Source organism: Scyliorhinus torazame, chromosome 15 (assembly GCF_047496885.1).
Source record: "Scyliorhinus torazame isolate Kashiwa2021f chromosome 15, sScyTor2.1, whole genome shotgun sequence".
Lineage (NCBI taxonomy): Eukaryota > Metazoa > Chordata > Chondrichthyes > Carcharhiniformes > Scyliorhinidae > Scyliorhinus > Scyliorhinus torazame.
This window is the reverse complement of record NC_092721.1, coordinates 158,277,262-158,295,779: the sequence shown is the minus strand read 5'-3', so window position 1 is coordinate 158,295,779 and position 18,518 is coordinate 158,277,262. Positions and strand designations below refer to the sequence as shown.

The following is an 18,518-nucleotide window of genomic DNA, read 5'->3' as shown; positions in this document are numbered from 1 at the left end:
ATCTGCACAATAATGAGCAAATCCAGAGGTGCAGTCAATGATTCTGTTTTTCCAGAGGGTGCAGTGTTAAAGTTCCCCTGTGAATTCTAGGAAACAATTAGAACTTAAGTTCTTAGTCTCTCTAAAAACCTTGCTGAATGAGCTTTAATGGGTGTTAGCAGCATACTAACTTTAAAATGGTTGCTGAAATCCCTCACTGACCCTAAAAAGCTAAGAAATATAAAATGTCTCTAATATGAAAATTACAAATACATGAAAGGTCTTCAGCTTCCAAATAATTTATCTTTGCTGTCCACAAAGATTTGGCGAAATCATAGAGGTCAGTAGCCAGTGCTTCATCGCTTACTACAAAATCCAGGCTATTAATTGGGTTGTTTGAAAACAATGTGTTTTTGCCTGAGATGGTGGCCAGTTTTGATGTTTCCTTGTGGCAATTTGTTAGCTTGTTTCAGGGATAGAGAAACAGATCTTGCCTAATCGGTTTGAAAACTCTTCATGTAAAAAGTGGGTGTGGTATCTGGCAATAGAAAACTTCGCAAGGCACCAAATGGATGCAACATGAAACAGATAGAAGACTGGGATGGCTCTGCATTGGGCCTGGATACCAAATGCACACTGAATTGACAAGTGTAGCATGTTCATTTTATTTTAACAAGCCAATAGTCAAATAGCATTGTATTGACAAAAATAACTGATTCTTACTCTAATTGTTGTTCAGTATTATTCGCCCGATGGAAAATAAAACATCTTAGTTCCCATCAAGTCTAATCTCTCCAAATGCTGAACAAATTCATTTTGAAAGATTGAAAAAATACACATTAAAGACACAAAGGGTGGAATTTTCGCTTTTGGGACTAAGTCTGTGGCAGGAACATGGAGGGTTTCCTTCCAAGGGTATTGGCAGGAAACCATGCTATGCCTTTTGGCCCCAACCTCATTCATTATGCAACCTGGTGTTTGGCATATTCAGTGGCAGGGCAGGCCCAATGTTATGCAGTCTGCCATCATGTCTGAGCACCATATGAAAAGACACTGCTGTGGTTTTCCAGGGTCCAGGAAGCCTCCATTCAAACTCCAGCGGTAGCCCCAGGCATTGCTCAGGTGAGTCTCAACATCTGCACACATGTTGTTCGAGGCGTGTTCTTTATCAACACATTTTCCAGCTGGCATTGCAGAAAGTTGGGAAGATTCAAGTCGGGCCTTCATATGAATCCTATTTGCGGGATCCAAATCAGTTTCATACCAGCCTCCAGCATGCTTCCCAATCCGCCATGGTCACACCAGTGGAAGATACCGCAGGAAACTCATGCGGGAACAAAACCGATTTTTGCATTCCCACCAACTCCCCCTTCTGCGTTTGGACCGCTGCCAGAGCCATGGGAGTATGCCAGCTAAGCATTTTGTTCACAATTCATTGGGATTTAGGGCAGTAGGAGTCAACTCACAAGAATGTAAAAATATCATGGAATCCAGATGGGATCCAGAGTAAAATATGTAGCAATTACTGGACATGTCCCACATGATTATGAGAAAAACAAGAGTGTGAAAAATATTGTTAAAACATATCGCTGTTTATTGTGGTATTCTGTAAAGCAGGATAGTGCATGTCTGTATGACTAATTTAGTGAAGCTGGGGACTGAATGTCTACAAAGTTGAGGACATCAAAGGGGTTGGGCGTGGAAGTGAGGCATTTGAAGCAGAGTTAGAATTTCTACAGGGAAATAATTCATGGGTAGAAATTTGCACCAGGAGATACAGAAAGATTTTTGTAGTGTTAAATTTCAAAGGAATGTAAAAAGGGAGTTTACAGCTAGGGAAAAGATTTTCAATAAATCGTTATGGCCACCACCTTTTACAAAAGGTGGTAGCCATAACGAGAACTTAAAAGATTTTGGCGCAATTCTCCGGCCGTGTTGCACTCGAGCAAGAGCACAGTGCAGCTGGAAAATGCCAGGAGAGGCCGGCTTCGTGTCTCGTGAGGTTCTCTTAAGTCCCGTGATATGGAGTCGGAATGGACGGGTCCGAATGACCCTCACGGGATGTCATAAGACTGCCTGTCCGGGATCCGCCGGCCTCCTTCAATTCTCTGGCCACTCCAGGCGCGATCAGTGCTGGGCCATACGAATGTGGACCAGTCGAAACGGCACCCGGGGGGGGGGGGGGGGCACTCCTGGGCCATCAGAGATCCCGGAGTGGTATGGGTAAGTGCAGGGTAGCTTCCAGGCCCTCCCCCTGGGACGTGGGCTCCCTGGCTGGCACTGCCACACTGACACTGCCAAGCCTTCAGGTGCCAGTGCAAGGACACCCAAGTGCCAGGGTGGCCCTGCCAAGGGCCAGGGACATTAAATGAGGGTGAAGTGGGGGTGCGGGGTAGTTTCCATGTGTGTGTGGGGCGAATGAGAAGCTCACTTCGAGATCAGGGGACCCTTTCAAAATGGCAGCCTGATCTCAGGGTTCAGCTCCCCAGTGCTAAAAAAAATTCTGAAGGCGAGATTCTCCGGCCACGTCCATTGATCGGAGAATCCCGCTGGAGGTCAATGGACTTCTCTACTGTTCACGACTCACCGGTGGTGTTTTGCAGCATGCGGAAGAATCCTTCAGGTTAGAAACAGGAAAGGAAAGGTCACCCTGTTAGGGGTTTTCGATAGGCCTCTGAAAAGTTCCAGAGATGTAGAGGAAAGATTGCAAAGATGATTCTGGATAGGAGCGAAAGCAACAGGGCAGTTGTTATGGGGGACTCTAACTTTCCAAATATTGACTGGAAACGCTATACGAGTACTTTAGATGGGTCTGTTTTGGTCCAATGTGTGCAGGAGGGTTTTCTGACACAGTATGTAGATAGGCCAACGAGAGGTGAGGCTATATTGGATTTGGTACTGGGTAATGAACCAGGACAGGTGTTAGATTTGGAGGTAGGTGAGCAATTTGGTGATAGTGACCACAATTCGGTTGTTTACTTTAATGATGGAAAGGGATAGGTATATACCGCAGGGCAAGAGTTATATCTGGGGGAAAGGCAATTATGATGCGATGAGGCAAGACTTAGGATGCATCGGATGGAGAGGAAAACTGCAGGGGATGGGCACAATGGAAATGTGGAGCTTGTTCAAGGAACAGCTACTGCGTGTCCTTGATAAGTATGTACTGTCAGGCAGGGAGGAAGTGGTTGAGCAAGGGAACCGTGGTTTACCAAAGCAGTCAACACACTTGTCAAAAGGAAGACTCATGTAAAGATGAGACATGAAGTTTCAGTTAGGGCGCTCGAGAGTTACAAGTTAGCTAGGAATAAAGAGAGAGCAAAGAAGAGCCAGGAGGGGATATGAGAAGTCTTTGGCAGGTAGGATCAAGGATAACCCTAAAGCTTTCTATAGATATGTCAGGAATAAACGAATGACTAGGGTAAGAGTAGGGCCAGTCAAGGACAGTAGTGGGAAGTTGTGCTTGGAGTCAGAGGAGATAGGAGAGGTGCTAAATGAATATTTTTCATCAGCATTGACACAGGAGAAAGACAATGTTGTCGAGGAAAATACTGAGATTCAGGCTACTAGACTAGAAGGGCTTGAGGTTCATAAGGAGGAGGTGTTAACAATTCTGGAAAGGGTGAAAATAGATAAGTCCCCTTGGCCAGATGGGATTTATCCTAGGATTCTCTGGGAAGCTAGGGAGGAGATTGCTGAGCCTTTGGCTTTGATCTTTAAGTCATTTTTGTCTACAGGAATAGTACCAGAAGACTGGAGGATAGCAAATGTTGTCCCCTTGTTCAAGAAGGGGGTAGAGACAACCCCGGTAACTATAGACCAGTGAGCCTTACTTCTGTTGTGGGCAAAATCTTGGAAAGGTTTATAAGAGATAGGATGTATAATCATCTGGAAAGGAAGAATTTGATTAGAGATAGTCAACACGGTTTTTTGAAGGGTAGGTCGTGCCTCACAAACCTTATTGAGTTCTTTGATAAGGTGACCAAACAGGTGGATGAGGGTAAAGCAGTTGATGTGGTGTATATGGATTTCAGTAAAGCGTTTGATAAGGTTCCCCACGGTAGGCTACTGCAGAAAGTACAGAGGCATGGGATTCAGGGTGATTTAGCAGTTTGGATCAGAAATTGGCTAGCTGGAAGAAGACAAAGGGTGGTGGTTGATGGGAAGTGTTCAGACTAGAGTCCAGTTACTAGTGGTGTACCACAAGGATCTGTTTTGGGGCCACTACTGTTTGCCATTTTTATAAATGACCTGGAGGGCATAGAAGGATGGGTGAGCAAATTTGCAGATGACACTAAAGTCGGTGGAGATGTGGACAGTGCGGATGGATGTTACAAGTTACAGAGGGACATAGATAAGCTGCAGCGCTGGGCTGAGAGGTGGCAAATGGAGTTTAATGCAGAAAATTGTGAGGGGATTCATTTTGGAAGGAATAACAGGAAGACTGGGCTAATGGTAAGATTCTTGGCAGTGTGGATGAGCAGAGAGATCTCGGTGTCCATGTACATAGATCCCTCAAAGTTGCCACCCAGGTTGAGAGGGTTGTTACGGTGGTGTACGGTATGTTAGCTTTTATTGGTAGAGGGATTGAGTTTGGAGCCATGAGGTCATGTTGTAGCTGTTCAAAACACTGGTGCGGCCGCATTTGGAGTATTGCGTGCAATTCTGGTCGCCGCATTATAGGAAGGATGTGGGAGCATTGGAAAGAGTGCAGAGATTTACCAGAATGTTGCCTGGTATGGAGGGAAGATCTTATGAGGAAAGGCTGAGGGACTCGAGGCTGTTTTCGTTAGAGAGAAGGTTAAGAGGTGACTTAATTGAGGTATACAAGATGATCAGTGGATTGGATAGGGTGGACAGGGAGAGCCTTTTTCCTCGGATGGTGATGTCTAGTACGAGGGGACATAGCTTTAAATTGAGGGGAGATAGATATAGGACAGATGTCAGAGGTAGGTTCTTTACTCGGAGAGTATTAAGGGCGTGGAATGCCCTGCCTGCAACAGTCGTGGATTCGCCCACACAAAGGGCATTCAAATGGTCATTGGATAGACATATGGACGATAAGGGAATAGTGTAGATGGGCTTTAGAGTGGTTTCACAGGTCGGCGCAACATCGAGGGCCGAACGGCCTGTACTGCGCTGTAATGTTCTATGTTCAGCCACCCCAGAGAAAAGTGCCAGGTTGTTCCAGAAAGCAGGATTAGTCTTGAATTTGCACAGCCAAGTGGAAAGAGAGAGGTCCGGTGAAATACCTGCCCTACAGTAATGGGGCTTGTGGTAATATTACTGGAATTTCATAGATTAAAGATGTTTAAGGACTGTTGCCTAAAGGGGGCTTTATTTGTTAGTCTGACCAAGAGAGCATATTTTGGGGAAGTGCCAATTTGATTTGTAAATGTAATTCCGTGCATTTAAGTTTTCATAGTAAATGCTTGAATTTAATAGTTACAATCTGCAGTGCTCCTGGAATTTGTGCCTCCAACTTCAGCACACGTATTTTCTTGTGGTAAAAATAGAAAATATTTGCAATCACTTGGCAAGCTCCCCTTTTTGGGATTTGATTCACATGGCACTTACCATCTGCCAGATCATAACAAGGGTCAGGTTTTCTTGTATGGCTCAAAACTTTAATATATATATATATATATATATATATATATATATATATATATATATGCAGCTTAAAAGTTAAGCAATAAACCTGTCCAGATCAGTCAAGCAAGACAAAGAAGTGACCGAATAATGTCTTTAGTACTCATCAAATAAATTTACTCAGAACTATAGAATCCCTACAGTGCAGAAGGAAGCCATTTGGTCCATCGAGTCTACACCAGTCCTCCAACAGAAGGCCCTACCTAAGCCAACTACCCCCACGCTATCCCAGTAGCCCCACCTTGGACCCCATGGGGCAATTTAGCTTGGCCATTCCACCTGATCTGCAACCGGAAACCGGAGCACCCACAGAAAACACACAGACACTGGGGGAACGTGCAAACTCCACACCGTCACCCAAGGCCAGAATCAAACCCAGGTCCCTGCCACTGTGAGCCAGCAGTGCTAACCACTGTGCGATCAAGAAGCAGCAGGCAAAATTCTACAAAACTGAATTTGCATTCCCACTTATCAGTGGAAAATTAAGTTAAATACAGAAAAAATAAAAGTGAAAGTAGGGATTAATGTATACTGCACAAGAAGGCTAGCACCTGCTGAGTAAAATGTGTTAACTCATTGCTCATATCCAAATATAATTTAATAAATCAAGCAAAATGAGATACTGCACTATTTCCCCAAAAGGAACTATTTTTTTTATTACACACAAGGTGATCAACATTCTGAAGAAAGGTCCTTGACCTAAAGCATTAACCATTTCTCGCTCCGCAAATGCTGCCAGATCTGCTGAGTATTTCCAGCATTTTGTTTTAATTTCAGATTTCCATCATCCATAGTAATTTGCTTTCTTAATCAACGTTAAATGAGGTTGCAGTTGCAATCAAATCAGAAAATGCTAGAAACACTCCAACAGGTCTGGCAGCATCTGAGGAGAGAGAGCAGTTAATGTTTTAGCTTCCGGTGAAAGGTCAGACCTGTTAACTTTGTTTCCCTCACCACCGATGCCGTCAGGCCAGCTGTGTGTTTCTTGCTTTTATTTTAGATTTCCAGCATCTGCAAAATTTTGCTTTTGTATTGAAGAATAAATTTGCATTTATATCATGCCGTAACATGCGTTTTGTCTGTCCCAAAACATCTCTCAGCCAATAACTTTCACCTTTACAGAGGAAAACTTTCTAATGGAGAACATTTAGAATTTCCCATTCCTACTTGGAATATCAAAGCAGCAATATCCATATTGAGAAAGAGATCCACTTTAGTGCTAAGCAAGATACAAGATGGCAAGAGCAAAGCAGTACATATCAATGCTGGCGCAACAGAGGCCCTAATTTAATGCTTTAAGCTTTTATTTATTATTTTAAAAATGAAAAAAAAAAAGAGCATCAGTGCATAGGTTCAAATAGCTTTACTGAAGTCTATTCTAAAAACTCCTATTCAAGCTGCAATCCCTTTGGTTTTACTAATATTTAGTATAAGAACCTTGCTAAATTCTACATAACGTTTTGTATATTTGTGCTGAGTCATTAAAATTACAGAAAAACAAATAATCCTATCCTCATCTGCATGCATTCATAAGAATCATCAGTGCTGTTAATCTTTCCTCAGTGGATTTTCTACTAAATAGAGGAACCTCAAGATCAAATGAGCAATTTGTTCAAAATACCATGGATACTGCACAAAAAAGCCACAACTACTGTTTAGCGATAATGACAGTGCTAGTTTGAAACACTAAGCTGGAATGGCAACAACGAAATCTCAACATTGACTTACTTTCTGTGCAGGAAACTTTTATATCTGACAAAAGTACATTGTAACTTGCACTATACAAATATGTTGACTGTTGTCAAGGAAGTTATACTAGAAGCTTATTAAATGTTTGAATTCTGCCTAGGTAAATGAAAACCTGCAGCATATCTACATTGACTATGTGCAGTTCAAGATTTCACTACAACTGAGAATTTCTCAGCAGTGACTCAAATAGCTATCTTTGTAAAACAAAATAATTTTAATCTGATTAAACCCAAATGTTGGTACAGATTGACAATACAGAAATAAAAATCAACAAGGAAAATACGAAATATTATTGCAGGCATTTTTAACGATATGTCAAGTGCATTTCAAGCAGAACAGACGGTTGTTACAATGCAGAGAGGCTCCTTTTCTCATTAATCACATACCACAATGAACAACTTTCACATGATCTAACTCTTAGGAACCATAACTTAGGGAGGGTTATCCTTCAAAATACACAAACTTTTTTTCCACTATAACAAGGCAAGCTCAGTTACAGAATTTTATTGATACAGTAGATTGATACAAATTTGACAGGGGAAGTAACTAGAGTAAGGTGTACAATTCGAATGCCTAATACACCATCAGTATTAAAATATTTTAACTAAAATCCTTTTATTTTTCCAATTTTATCTAAAAGCCTAGACATCTCTGGCATCAATACTGACAAGTAAAATGCCACAAGCATTTTTAAGCTGACTTCACATTTTATACAACTGAGGACTTACAGTCCAACATCTTCAGTGGTGGAAAGCAGAAGCAGTAAAGCAGGTTACAGAAACAAGTATATATAATCAAACACTAAAGGGATTTAGAAAAGGTGACTTTCCAACATATCTAACCACAGAAGTATGTGCTGCAGGAAAATGCAATAATGTATTTGTTCTTTCTGTGAACTAGTCCCTTCTTGAAGGTACAATGCCACAGAAGTTACAATTATTAACACGTATTGCTCAAGTTGTCAACATTCAGTGTGGCCAACTTTCTTCACCCACACATTTAATACATAGTTGTGTTGGTGATTTTAAAGCTGTAATTTAAAAGCTATACAAGCACATTTTCAATCAAAACATAAAAAAAATATTTACAATTTCATTTATTTCAATCTCTCTGTAAAGCCAGTACATTGTAGTCAGCTACACATCACAATGCACGACAGCCCACAATTTATCACTTGATGTGTTTGCCAAAAGCTTGTGACCTTGGGACTGCAAATGCATGGGTAATAGATACAAGATGCTTCCTTTAACAACCAGTTATCTGTCAGACAATGTCCTTTAGCCTTGAGCTTTACAGTACAATTACCAAGCTCTAATATCAACATCTGAAAATATCTACTCTTCATCTCCTTTCCCTTTTGTTGGGCTTGCGACGCACCTGTTAGACACAAAATAGGACAGTAAAAAATGTTATTTCTAAAATAATGCTTGAAACAATAGGATGGTTACAATTTTCTTGAAATATTAAATAGAAGAGGTATATTCGGTTTTGGATATCTTAGATCAAACCCTGATGAAAACAAAGTTTCCATCATGAAAGGTAATTGTGCTAAATAGGAGCATACAAGATAAACTGCTATATCAGTTAAGATTTGAGTTAATATATATGTATTAAATGTAAAACAGGTGATCTCAGTTAGTTATAGAAGACATGCGTGCCAGTCCGGCAAATGGGGACAAAAATCCAAATAAATGAGAACAAAAAACTAAACTGCAAGCACATTTCTGAAGCTTCCATTTTACTCTTATTAAAAGGTTGAACAATGGATACTAGATAGTATTTGGCCGCGATCGTTCAGACACACTGTGCTGGACAGACGTGGCCATTGAAAGCCGGGACATACCGCTCCTGACACGCAAGATACAACGCAATCTCGCAAGATGTTGCAAGGGGAATCCTGCCAACAACAGGCGGGATCAGTTTTTGACAAATCTTAAGACAGGAAGCCTTACTCTAATGTGCAGATTCCCGAGGTACCCGAGGCTTTGGGATTCAATCAATTCACCTCAGGGACCTTGGGCGCACGCCGTTTGGCACTGGTCCCCACAAACGGGGACGAAATGGAATGGCACTTGTGGGGGTCCCCAAGGGGATCGGGGCCCCCCAGCTGCATGCCCTTTGGGCAGGGTGGTGCCCTGGCACTGCTGGTGCCACCTGGGTACTCTGGCAGTGCCACCTAGGTGTCAGCCTGGCACTGCAAGGTGCCCAGGTGGCAGTGCCAGCTGGCATGGACATTGCCAGGGTGCCAGGTTGGTACTGCCAAGGTGTCAAGATGGCATTTTTTTCACACGTGCAATTGGGTAGCCAACCATGGTGTTGAGGGGTGCGGGGACCCTCCCATGTTGCGTTCGGGCTGGGGGGAGGTTGGGGCCTTTGGCTTTTGTGGGCCTCGGAGATCGTGACGCCATATAAAAATTTAAATAACAGGGCTATGTGCGACCTCGGCCGCGCGTTCCCCATTTAGGTTTCTTTTTCCAACGCGAGTAGCTTGTTTCTCGGCACTACGATTGCTGGGAAACACGCGGCTAAACGCACTCGCTGGGGGACTTTGCTCCCTTTTGGGAAGATCGTGCCCTTAAAGTCAGAATAGATACCAATTGTAATATCTAACCTAAGATTTGTTACAAGACTTCTATATTAGCACATGCATACATCCTAATTAATAGCCATACCCTTAGTGTACTGAATTCATTCTCCTCTGCTGCGTTCACTCCATCCACTGAACTTTCCTGGGAGATATCCATATTTTCCAATGAACTATCATGATGTGAATCCATCTCTGCTGATGAATCGTCTTCTCTGACAGCTCGTCTTGTACGTCCTCCGCGGCTACAAAACAGAGACATTTCTTTTCACTGTTGTGCTAAACATTCAGAAAGCAGTAAAAGTGTCACGAGGAGCCAAAAATTGATGCACTTCTCAGTGAAATAAATTTCACACTGATATGAAGGTGGTTTAGTACTGGTTTTCAAATTCATATTTTGCAAATTATCCAACTATTTTTGGCAAAAATTCAACAGTTTGGTGCAACGGGGAATTTGTAAAGATACCCACTTTATGGTATGTTGTTGTTCACTTTTATACACGGTGGGAAATGGTATTATCACAATAGGGAAATATTCAAGTTTTAGTTCTATTGACTAGTTAACCGTTAGAATCAAAATATGCATCCAACTCAGAAAATACTGGTCAATTTAATGGTCACCTACCTTTAAGAACAAAACCCCAACATAAATCACTACTAAAATATTGCATTCTGGATGTATCTACACCACATGGCCTGCAGCAGTTCAAGACGACAGCTCAGCTCGACTTTCACCAAGGAAATTGGGGATAGGCAATAAATGTTGGCCTAGTCAGCAACCCCACGTCTTGTGAAAGTCCCACGGGTGGGATTTTCCACACGCCCTTGGAGTGTTGCACCAAGGTGGCCTGCATTGGCCAGCGGCAGGCTATTGGGCCAACGGGGTTTCCCGTTGGCCGTCAGCGGAGGTTCGCCTTTGGCAGGACCAGAAGAATCCACCGGTGAAAAACGGCCAGAAAATTGCAGCCTAATTAAAAAAAATTTTTTTTTTTTTTTAAATATAAAAAGTCTCCTCTCTGCCATAAACTTTGGTCTCTCAACCCATGCCTATCGATTAAAACTCAACAATAGAAAAATGTCCATAGCCCAAAACACCCGATCTCCAAGCATTGCACCTCAGAGGTAGCCCAGAAGATGCACGCACTGGAAATCCCCATGCAAGGATTGCACAGGAATCGCTGGGATACAAAGAATGAAGAACAAAGAAAAGTACAGCACAAGAACTGGCCCCTCGGCCCTCCAAGCCGGTGCCAACCATGCTCCCCATCTAAACTAAAATCTTCCACACTTCCTGGGTCCGTATCCCTCTATTCTCATCCTATTCATGTATTTGTCAAGATGCCCCTTAAATGTCACTATCGCCCCTGCTTCCACCACCTCCTCCGGCAGCGAGTTCTATGCACCCACTACCCTCTGTGTAAAATACGGGACTCGTACATCTACTCTAAACCTTGCCCCTCGCACCTTAAACCTATGCCCCTGAGTAATTGACCCCTCTACCCTGGGGAAAAGCCTCTGACTATCCACTCTGACTATGCCCCTCATAATTTTGTAGACCTCCATCAGGTCGCCCCTTCAACCTCCGTCGTTCCAGTGAGAACAAACCGAGTTTATTCAACCTCTCCTCATAGCTAATGCCCTCCTTACCAGGCAACATCCTGGTAAATTTCTTCTGCACCCTCTCGAAAGCCTCCACATCCTTCTGGTAGTGTGGCGACCAGAATTGAACACTATACTCCAGTATGGCCTAACTAAGGTTCTATACAGCTGCAACATGACTTCCCAATTCTTATACTCAAAGACCAGGCAAGCATGCCATATGCCTTCTTGACTACCTTCTCCACCTGTGTTGCCCCTTTCAGTGACCTGTGGACCTGTCGTCCTAGATCTCTCTGACTTTCAATACTCTTGAGGGTTCTACCATTCACTGTATATTCCCTACCTGCATTAGACCTTCCAAAATCCATTACCTCACATTTGTCCGGATTAAACTCCATCTGTCTTCTCTCCGCCCAAGTCTCCAAACGATCTAAATCCTGCTGTATCCTCTGACAGTCCTCATCGCTATCCACAATTCCACCAACCTTTGTGTCATCTGCAAACTTACTAATCAGTTCAAATTTCCGATGGGCAATTCTTTTATTCATTCGTGGGATGTGGGCGTTGCTGGCCGGGCAAGCATTTATTGCCCATCCCCAATTGCCCTCCAACTGAGTGGCTTGCGAGGTCATTTCAGAGGACATTTTAAAGAGTCACCCACATTGCTGCAGATATGGGCTGGATTCTCCGATTTGGAGAATATGTTCCCATGCCGGCGTGGGAACAGTGGCGGAAAACTGGCCCAAAACAGCCACCTATTCCCTGTTTTGCTGGGGGCTAGTAGGACCGGAGCATAGAGCACCTGCCTCTAGCTGTCAATACGCCCCGGAGAATTGCCGGGTTCCTGGCCAGCATGCGCACGGTGGTGCGGTCGCGCCATGCTTCATGGTGGACGCAGCCCGCAAAATCGTCCCCCCACTTCGACCGGCTCGCATGCCCCGGACCGCTCCTCCACAGTGCCCCCAGCCCCGAATAATGTCCCCCCCCCCCCCACCACCTGCGGATCGGCCTTCCCCCGACCGCGGCGGCGCTGGACTGAGTCCACTGCCGCCACGCCGAGTTTACGATGGGAGAGACCACAAGTGTCCTGCGCCGTCGGGAAGTCGGACAGTTGGGGGTGGAGCAGCGGGAGTCTGAGGTGGTCGATATGCCGCTTTGATGGGGGCGGAACATCACGAAAGCGGCGCCAACCCGGGCTTGGTTGGGAAATGTGATTCTCCGGCCGGCATCTGCTGTAGTGGGATTCAAACCCTTGTCCCCAGATCATTGCCCCCGGTCTCTGGATTATTAGCCCAGTGACAATATCACTACATGATTGCCTTCCCAGGAACTATCCGATAACTCAGATTTAAAAGTTTCAACTCATGAATAGTTACCCAGAAAAAGTTAGAAGAATCAAAACCACTTCGAACTCCTGGGTAACTGTAGTATTCATCACGCCCTCCACCACTCGAGATTGTGCCATTAAAAGGGGAGCGGCTTCACTTCCCCGACACTGCTGCCTGAGACTGAAGGTCTTGGAACTTCCGCACTGCACATTTTCTGGGAGCCAGAGCTGGAACGTCAAGCAAGAAATGTGCAGCTCCCCAATTAAGACAAGGAAAAAGGAGCAGAGTTTCAATGAGACTGTGAATGCCACTTTCTGGCCCCATAATTCACCACTAAATTGAAAATCTTACTTGAAGATGAAAATGAAATGAAATGAAAATGAAATGAAAATCGCTTGTCACAAGTAGGCTTCAAATGAAGTTACTGTGAAAAGCCCCTAGTCGCCACATTCCGATTCCTGTTCGGGGAGGCTGGTACGGGAATTGAACCGTGCTGCTGGCCTGCCTTGGTCTGCTTTAAAAGCCAGCTCTTTAGCCCAGTGTGCTGAACCAGCCCCAGACTGGGTCACAACAGACTTCCGGTGATGGTGATGTACTCAGTAGATGCATATCAGGTGGCTCTCCTCCAGACCAGAATCAAATAGGCAAAATTCATCTAAAAGTGCCTGAAAACCTGAAGGCAATCAACCTCAACGGTGAGAAGAAAGGATCAACACCAGAATGGCAGCAAACAAGAACTCTAGGGGTCAAAAGGGCAGCAGAAGTGGCGAAAGGGCCATGAGCTGCAGGTGGATGAGTCGGCTGACCCATAAGGCAAGATGGCCTGGCCACCCAAGAGAGAGGGAGACCCACGTCCCAAGCATCAGCCTCCCTCCCTCCCCCACTGTAGCCACTTAAAATGGCCAGCTCCCGATTCAAAATGGCGAACGGCAAAGGCTGATGGGGAAGTCAGCCAACAGGACAAAAACGAGCAGCTGCAGGTTGGCTGTGTATTTACCACTGGAAAGGCCAGACAAGGTCGATACCAGCAACCATCAGCATAACAAAACACCAGCCATCTGCATACTAATGAGCAATCCCCAGGAACAATAAGCAACATTTAGACACAAAGCAAAACCAGACTCTTCGGCGCCAGCAGAAGCCTACACAAAAGGAGGTGAACGACCACCTCAAGATGCCCATCGATCAGGGAACCGCTCCAGCATTGGAGAAAATCGAACCAAGTGATTGGGACAAAGTCCAATCACTTGGGACCAGGTACAGTGTCCGCCCCGAAAGGCGGGAAGCCCCTGGGGACTATAAGAATTGAGCCCCAAGTTCAAGTCGCTCTCTTCTTCTTCGGCTCGCTTCCAGCTCTTCCAGCTCTCATCACTCTTCAGCAGCCGACCGAACCTGTAAGTCTTACTTCAACGCTCGCTACGAGATAGGTGCTCCTAGCTATCAATCTGTACCAACTTCGAATCCCACAGGCTCAGAACCCGAACGAAAGGCCATTTGTTTCCCTGACCTGGTGGGCCAGTTCCAAGTTGTATAGGCCTGTTAGTTGTAGAAGTAGCTTAGACGTAGAATTTGTGCATGAGTAGTGATTACTGTGTATAATAAATGTGCTTTGATTTAAATCTTACTAATCGGTGTATTGGATTATTGATCATTACTCGGACTTGAACCACGTGGCGGTATCATAAAGATACCTGGCGACTCAAGAGCAAAGGTGATAAAACAGAGCAATTAAACTAAGGCAAAGTTAGCAACACCACCACCTGGAGATGGATGGAAGACCTTCCTCATGAAGGAGCTGACCGCCATGAAAGAGGCGATCAAGATCAAAATCTGGGTGGCGGTGACAGAGGCAATGTTTGCCATACAAAGGACAGTTGAAGGGTAGGGGAAGAAGGAAGCACAGGGGAGGACCTGGAGAAAGCCTCAACAGACCAGGGCGACAGGATCGTTGCCCTGGAAGCAGAAGTTAAAAGATTGGTGGCTGCCCAAGGGAACTTAGAGGAAAGTCGAGGACCAAGTAAACAGGTCCTGATGACAGAACATGCGGATTGTGGGCCTCTCAGAAGGTATCGAGGGCAGAGATCTGACGGGCTACACCACCCAAATGCTAGGCAACCTAGACAGGAGAGAGCTTCCCCAACCCCCAAGAGCTTGACAGATCACACAGGTCACTTAGACCGAAGCCCAAGGCGGGGGAGTAGCCGAGGGTGGTCATCGCGAAGCCGCAACCAGGATCCAGAGGTGGGCTAGACAGACTAAAGCAAGTACCTGGGAAGGGGACAAAACCCGAAATACCAGAACAATGGGGCAGATGTGGCAAAACGCAGGGCTGAGTTTAATCAGGTGAAGTTGGCCCTGTACAAGAACGGCGTGCGATTTAGTATGCTGCTCCCAGCCAGGCTCTGGGTCATGTACTAGAATAAAGAGTATTATTTCAATACCCCAGCGGAGGAAAACAAATTTGTGCGGACCAATGACCTGGACAAGGGGCAGGTGAGGCAAAGGTGAAGGTTGATAAGAGGAAGATTACTCAAGAAATAGAGACTCATTAGACACTTAATATGTTTGCGCAGGACTGTGCTGCCTCGCTCTGAGAGAAAGAGAGAAAGAGAGAAAGAGAGAGAGAGAGAGAGAGAGAGAGAGAGAGAGAGAGAGAGAGAGAGAGAGAGAGAGAGAGAGAGAGAGAGAGAGAGACAGGGAAGGGGAACACCGAGGGAAGACGGGGGAGGGGCGATGCCATGACTTTTGCTTCCTTAATCACACAACGGAGAATCGTGCTCGGCTGCCGATCAGCAGCACCACCCACAGCTGCGGACCTGTCGGAATTTCTCCATCTGGAGAAGATTAAATACACCATCCAAGGGTTGGACGAGGGCTTCCACAAAGCATGGGAGCCATTCATCCGTCTATTCCATGACCTGTTCGAGGCCAATAGTGATTAGGAAGGGGGAGGGAGGAGGAGCACAGGCAACAGAAAGGAGCAGAGAGGGGAAGGGGGAGGGAGCGAGGAGGAATTCCAAGGGAGCCACAGAATGAAACGGGGGGGGGGGGCAGGAAGCCCCTCCCCACCCCCCCGCCCCCACAAGGACAACTAAAAACTGCAACAGAAAAGCATTATTCTGTCTCCTCCCACAAGATGTCCCATGACCTGATTAGCCAGGATCAAAACACAACCCCTCAAAATTATCCACACCAAGGGACAATCAAAACCCAAAATAATATTCCATTAGCCCACTACCTGTAAACAAGTAAATAGTGAAAATCAAATGATTACTTCACTTTTACAACCTCATCAGCTTTAGCAGACATATCGGCTGTACGCATTCTAAACCCATTTTTAAAATATCATGACTGCAACGAATAGAAACTATAACAGTTTCTAACATTCATCAGTGGGCATACTGGTCATCTATGTTTGGGTCTGAATAAACATTAGCACGACTTTATCAGTTAACATATTGAAATCTCAATTACAGTAAAATCCTGACTAGTTGAATCCCAGGGAACCACCCACAAAATAGCTTTGTAATAGCGAAAGAGGCTCCATTCCCTCATGAATATATCTCTGTGTAAATCGATGTGCATTTGTGAAAAATATATTCAAATACCAAATCAAAATGCAGGAAAGCAGTAAACGTGTGGAAAAAGTCTTCATTGCATTTATTCACGCCTTGGCATTGAAAAACATCAGGAGTTAGCGCTGGGAAAACATTGCTCTTTTTTGGTCTTCGACTATGTGCGATATAGTCCACCAAGCTATCAATGCAGTCAAACATGTTTTTGATGCTTTTGTTGAAGTGTGAAATTTTGAAACACTTCTACAGCCTTTGCAGAACCAGCGGGGGAGAAAGGCGGATGAGAGGGCGGGCATTCATCAGACCCTTCTGGATAATCAGGCTCCTTGGTTGAAGGATTACATCCTCTGTCATTTTTGTGCAGCGTCTGGCATTGTCCACCTCAAGTCTAAGTTTCTAAGGTTTTCTCGGCTAGAATTTTCATTCCAACCTCCTGCAGGTGTGAAAGGTATCGCCAAAGGGTTGGTTGGTCTCTCCCTGCTCCTCCTCGTTCTCAAGTTGTGCAGTCATAACCTATTTGAACCCAGCATGGTTCAAGCAGTTCAGATTCCATCACTATCTTCCACACCTTCGACACGATGAACAGAGCCTCGAAAGCAATTAGATTGTACCTATTCTTATCATTGACCCTGAAAACCAAGAGAACAGCTGCCGTCAGAAGTTGGTTTTCAGGCTCCTAATCACCCCATGATCCACTGGCTGGAGCTTGACCCTGTGTTGGGCTCTTCCGCTCATGCGTTTGTCCACTCTTGATCCACACCTCAAATGTTGAGAGTCATCCAGGTAGTTTTGTTGACCTTGTCCCACATGGGCTGTGTCTTGACACTTGCAAAGCAGCTTTGAATCACAAGAAGCAACAGCTTTTCAGTGCAGACCAAAGCAAAGCAATGACATGTTCCTTGCTCCAATTTCCACCATTGCACATATCATCTTATTGTCACAAATAGGTTTACATTAACACTACAATGAAGTTACTGTGAAACACCCCTAATCGCCACATTCCGGCACTTGTTCAGGTACACTAAGGGAGAATTCAGAATGTCCAATTCACTTAACAAGCCCGCCTTTCGGGACTTGTGGGAGGAAACCGGAGCACCCGGAGAAAATCCACACAGACACAGGGAGAACGTGCAGACTCTGCAGACAGTGAGCCAAGCCGAGAAATGAACCTGGGACCCAGATGCTGTGAAGCAACAGTACTAACCACTGTGCGACCATGCCGCCTAACTGCTGTACCCTCACCGCTTACTGCACCAAGATAATGCCGTCCCTAGTCTTCATTTAGCCCAGCTTCTTTGCCCTGGCAATTCCCTTTCTGCAGCATTGGACTGGAAATGGCAAGGTTCCCTGCTTGGGTTGTCTTGAACCACATTAGCAGAACTTTAGACATTGGGATAGGCAGCCCTTCTCATCCTCTTCCTTTTTGGAGAGAATGTCTACTTGTCAAACTGTTCCAAGCGGTTTGCCTTGTGTTTTATAAGGTCCCACAGTTTCCCACATGCCATACAAATTTCACCTTCTCTCTGATCAGGAATACTTTTAATGTTCTGAGATTTAACCATATTTGCAGACTTTGCATGTTCTTTCACAGGGAGATTGCAATGTTAAATAGTAATTTAGCCAGTGCTCTATGATTTGTGCTCATGTGGTCCAACTCCACTACAATTAGTCAACGTATGCAGAATTGCAGGTCATCATTCCATCGGATATTAATTCTGCCAGTAAGAATGCTTTACAACTTGAACGCAATTGGAAATTTGGACCATCCATGTTTGACTCATTGCAACTGCATTTCAATCTCTTTAGAGGTTCTCATCCACGATGTGGGTATTAAGCTAACATCATTATTCTGGTGAGGAAACATTGCCACACATCTGCAATTACTTTTATTTGCTGTCAACTTACCATAAACTAGATTTATACGAGTTACACCCCCTCAATATGGATTTGTGCAAATATAGGAGGTAGAATGCAAACTGCACATCATTTAGCTGACCAGGACAAAATGGTGAATTACTTGATCCAATTTTTTAAAAACTACATCGTATATGG

General features: G+C 44.7%; 1 protein-coding gene across 3 annotated transcripts in view; it reads right to left on the bottom strand.

The window, feature by feature from the left end:
• Nucleotides 1-7,359: 7,359 nt before the first annotated feature.
• pds5b (PDS5 cohesin associated factor B) overlaps nucleotides 7,360-18,518 on the bottom strand; it is a 289,329-nt gene continuing 278,170 nt past the window's right edge. For all 3 annotated transcript variants that reach the window (XM_072477000.1, XM_072477001.1, XM_072477002.1), the window contains exons 34-35: nucleotides 10,053-10,209; nucleotides 7,360-8,757 (exon numbers count right to left, since the gene is read on the bottom strand). In XM_072477000.1, coding sequence (XP_072333101.1) covers nucleotides 8,722-8,757; nucleotides 10,053-10,209 — 193 coding nt within the window. In that variant the 3' untranslated portion in view covers nucleotides 7,360-8,721. The remainder of the gene's footprint in view (nucleotides 8,758-10,052; nucleotides 10,210-18,518) is intronic.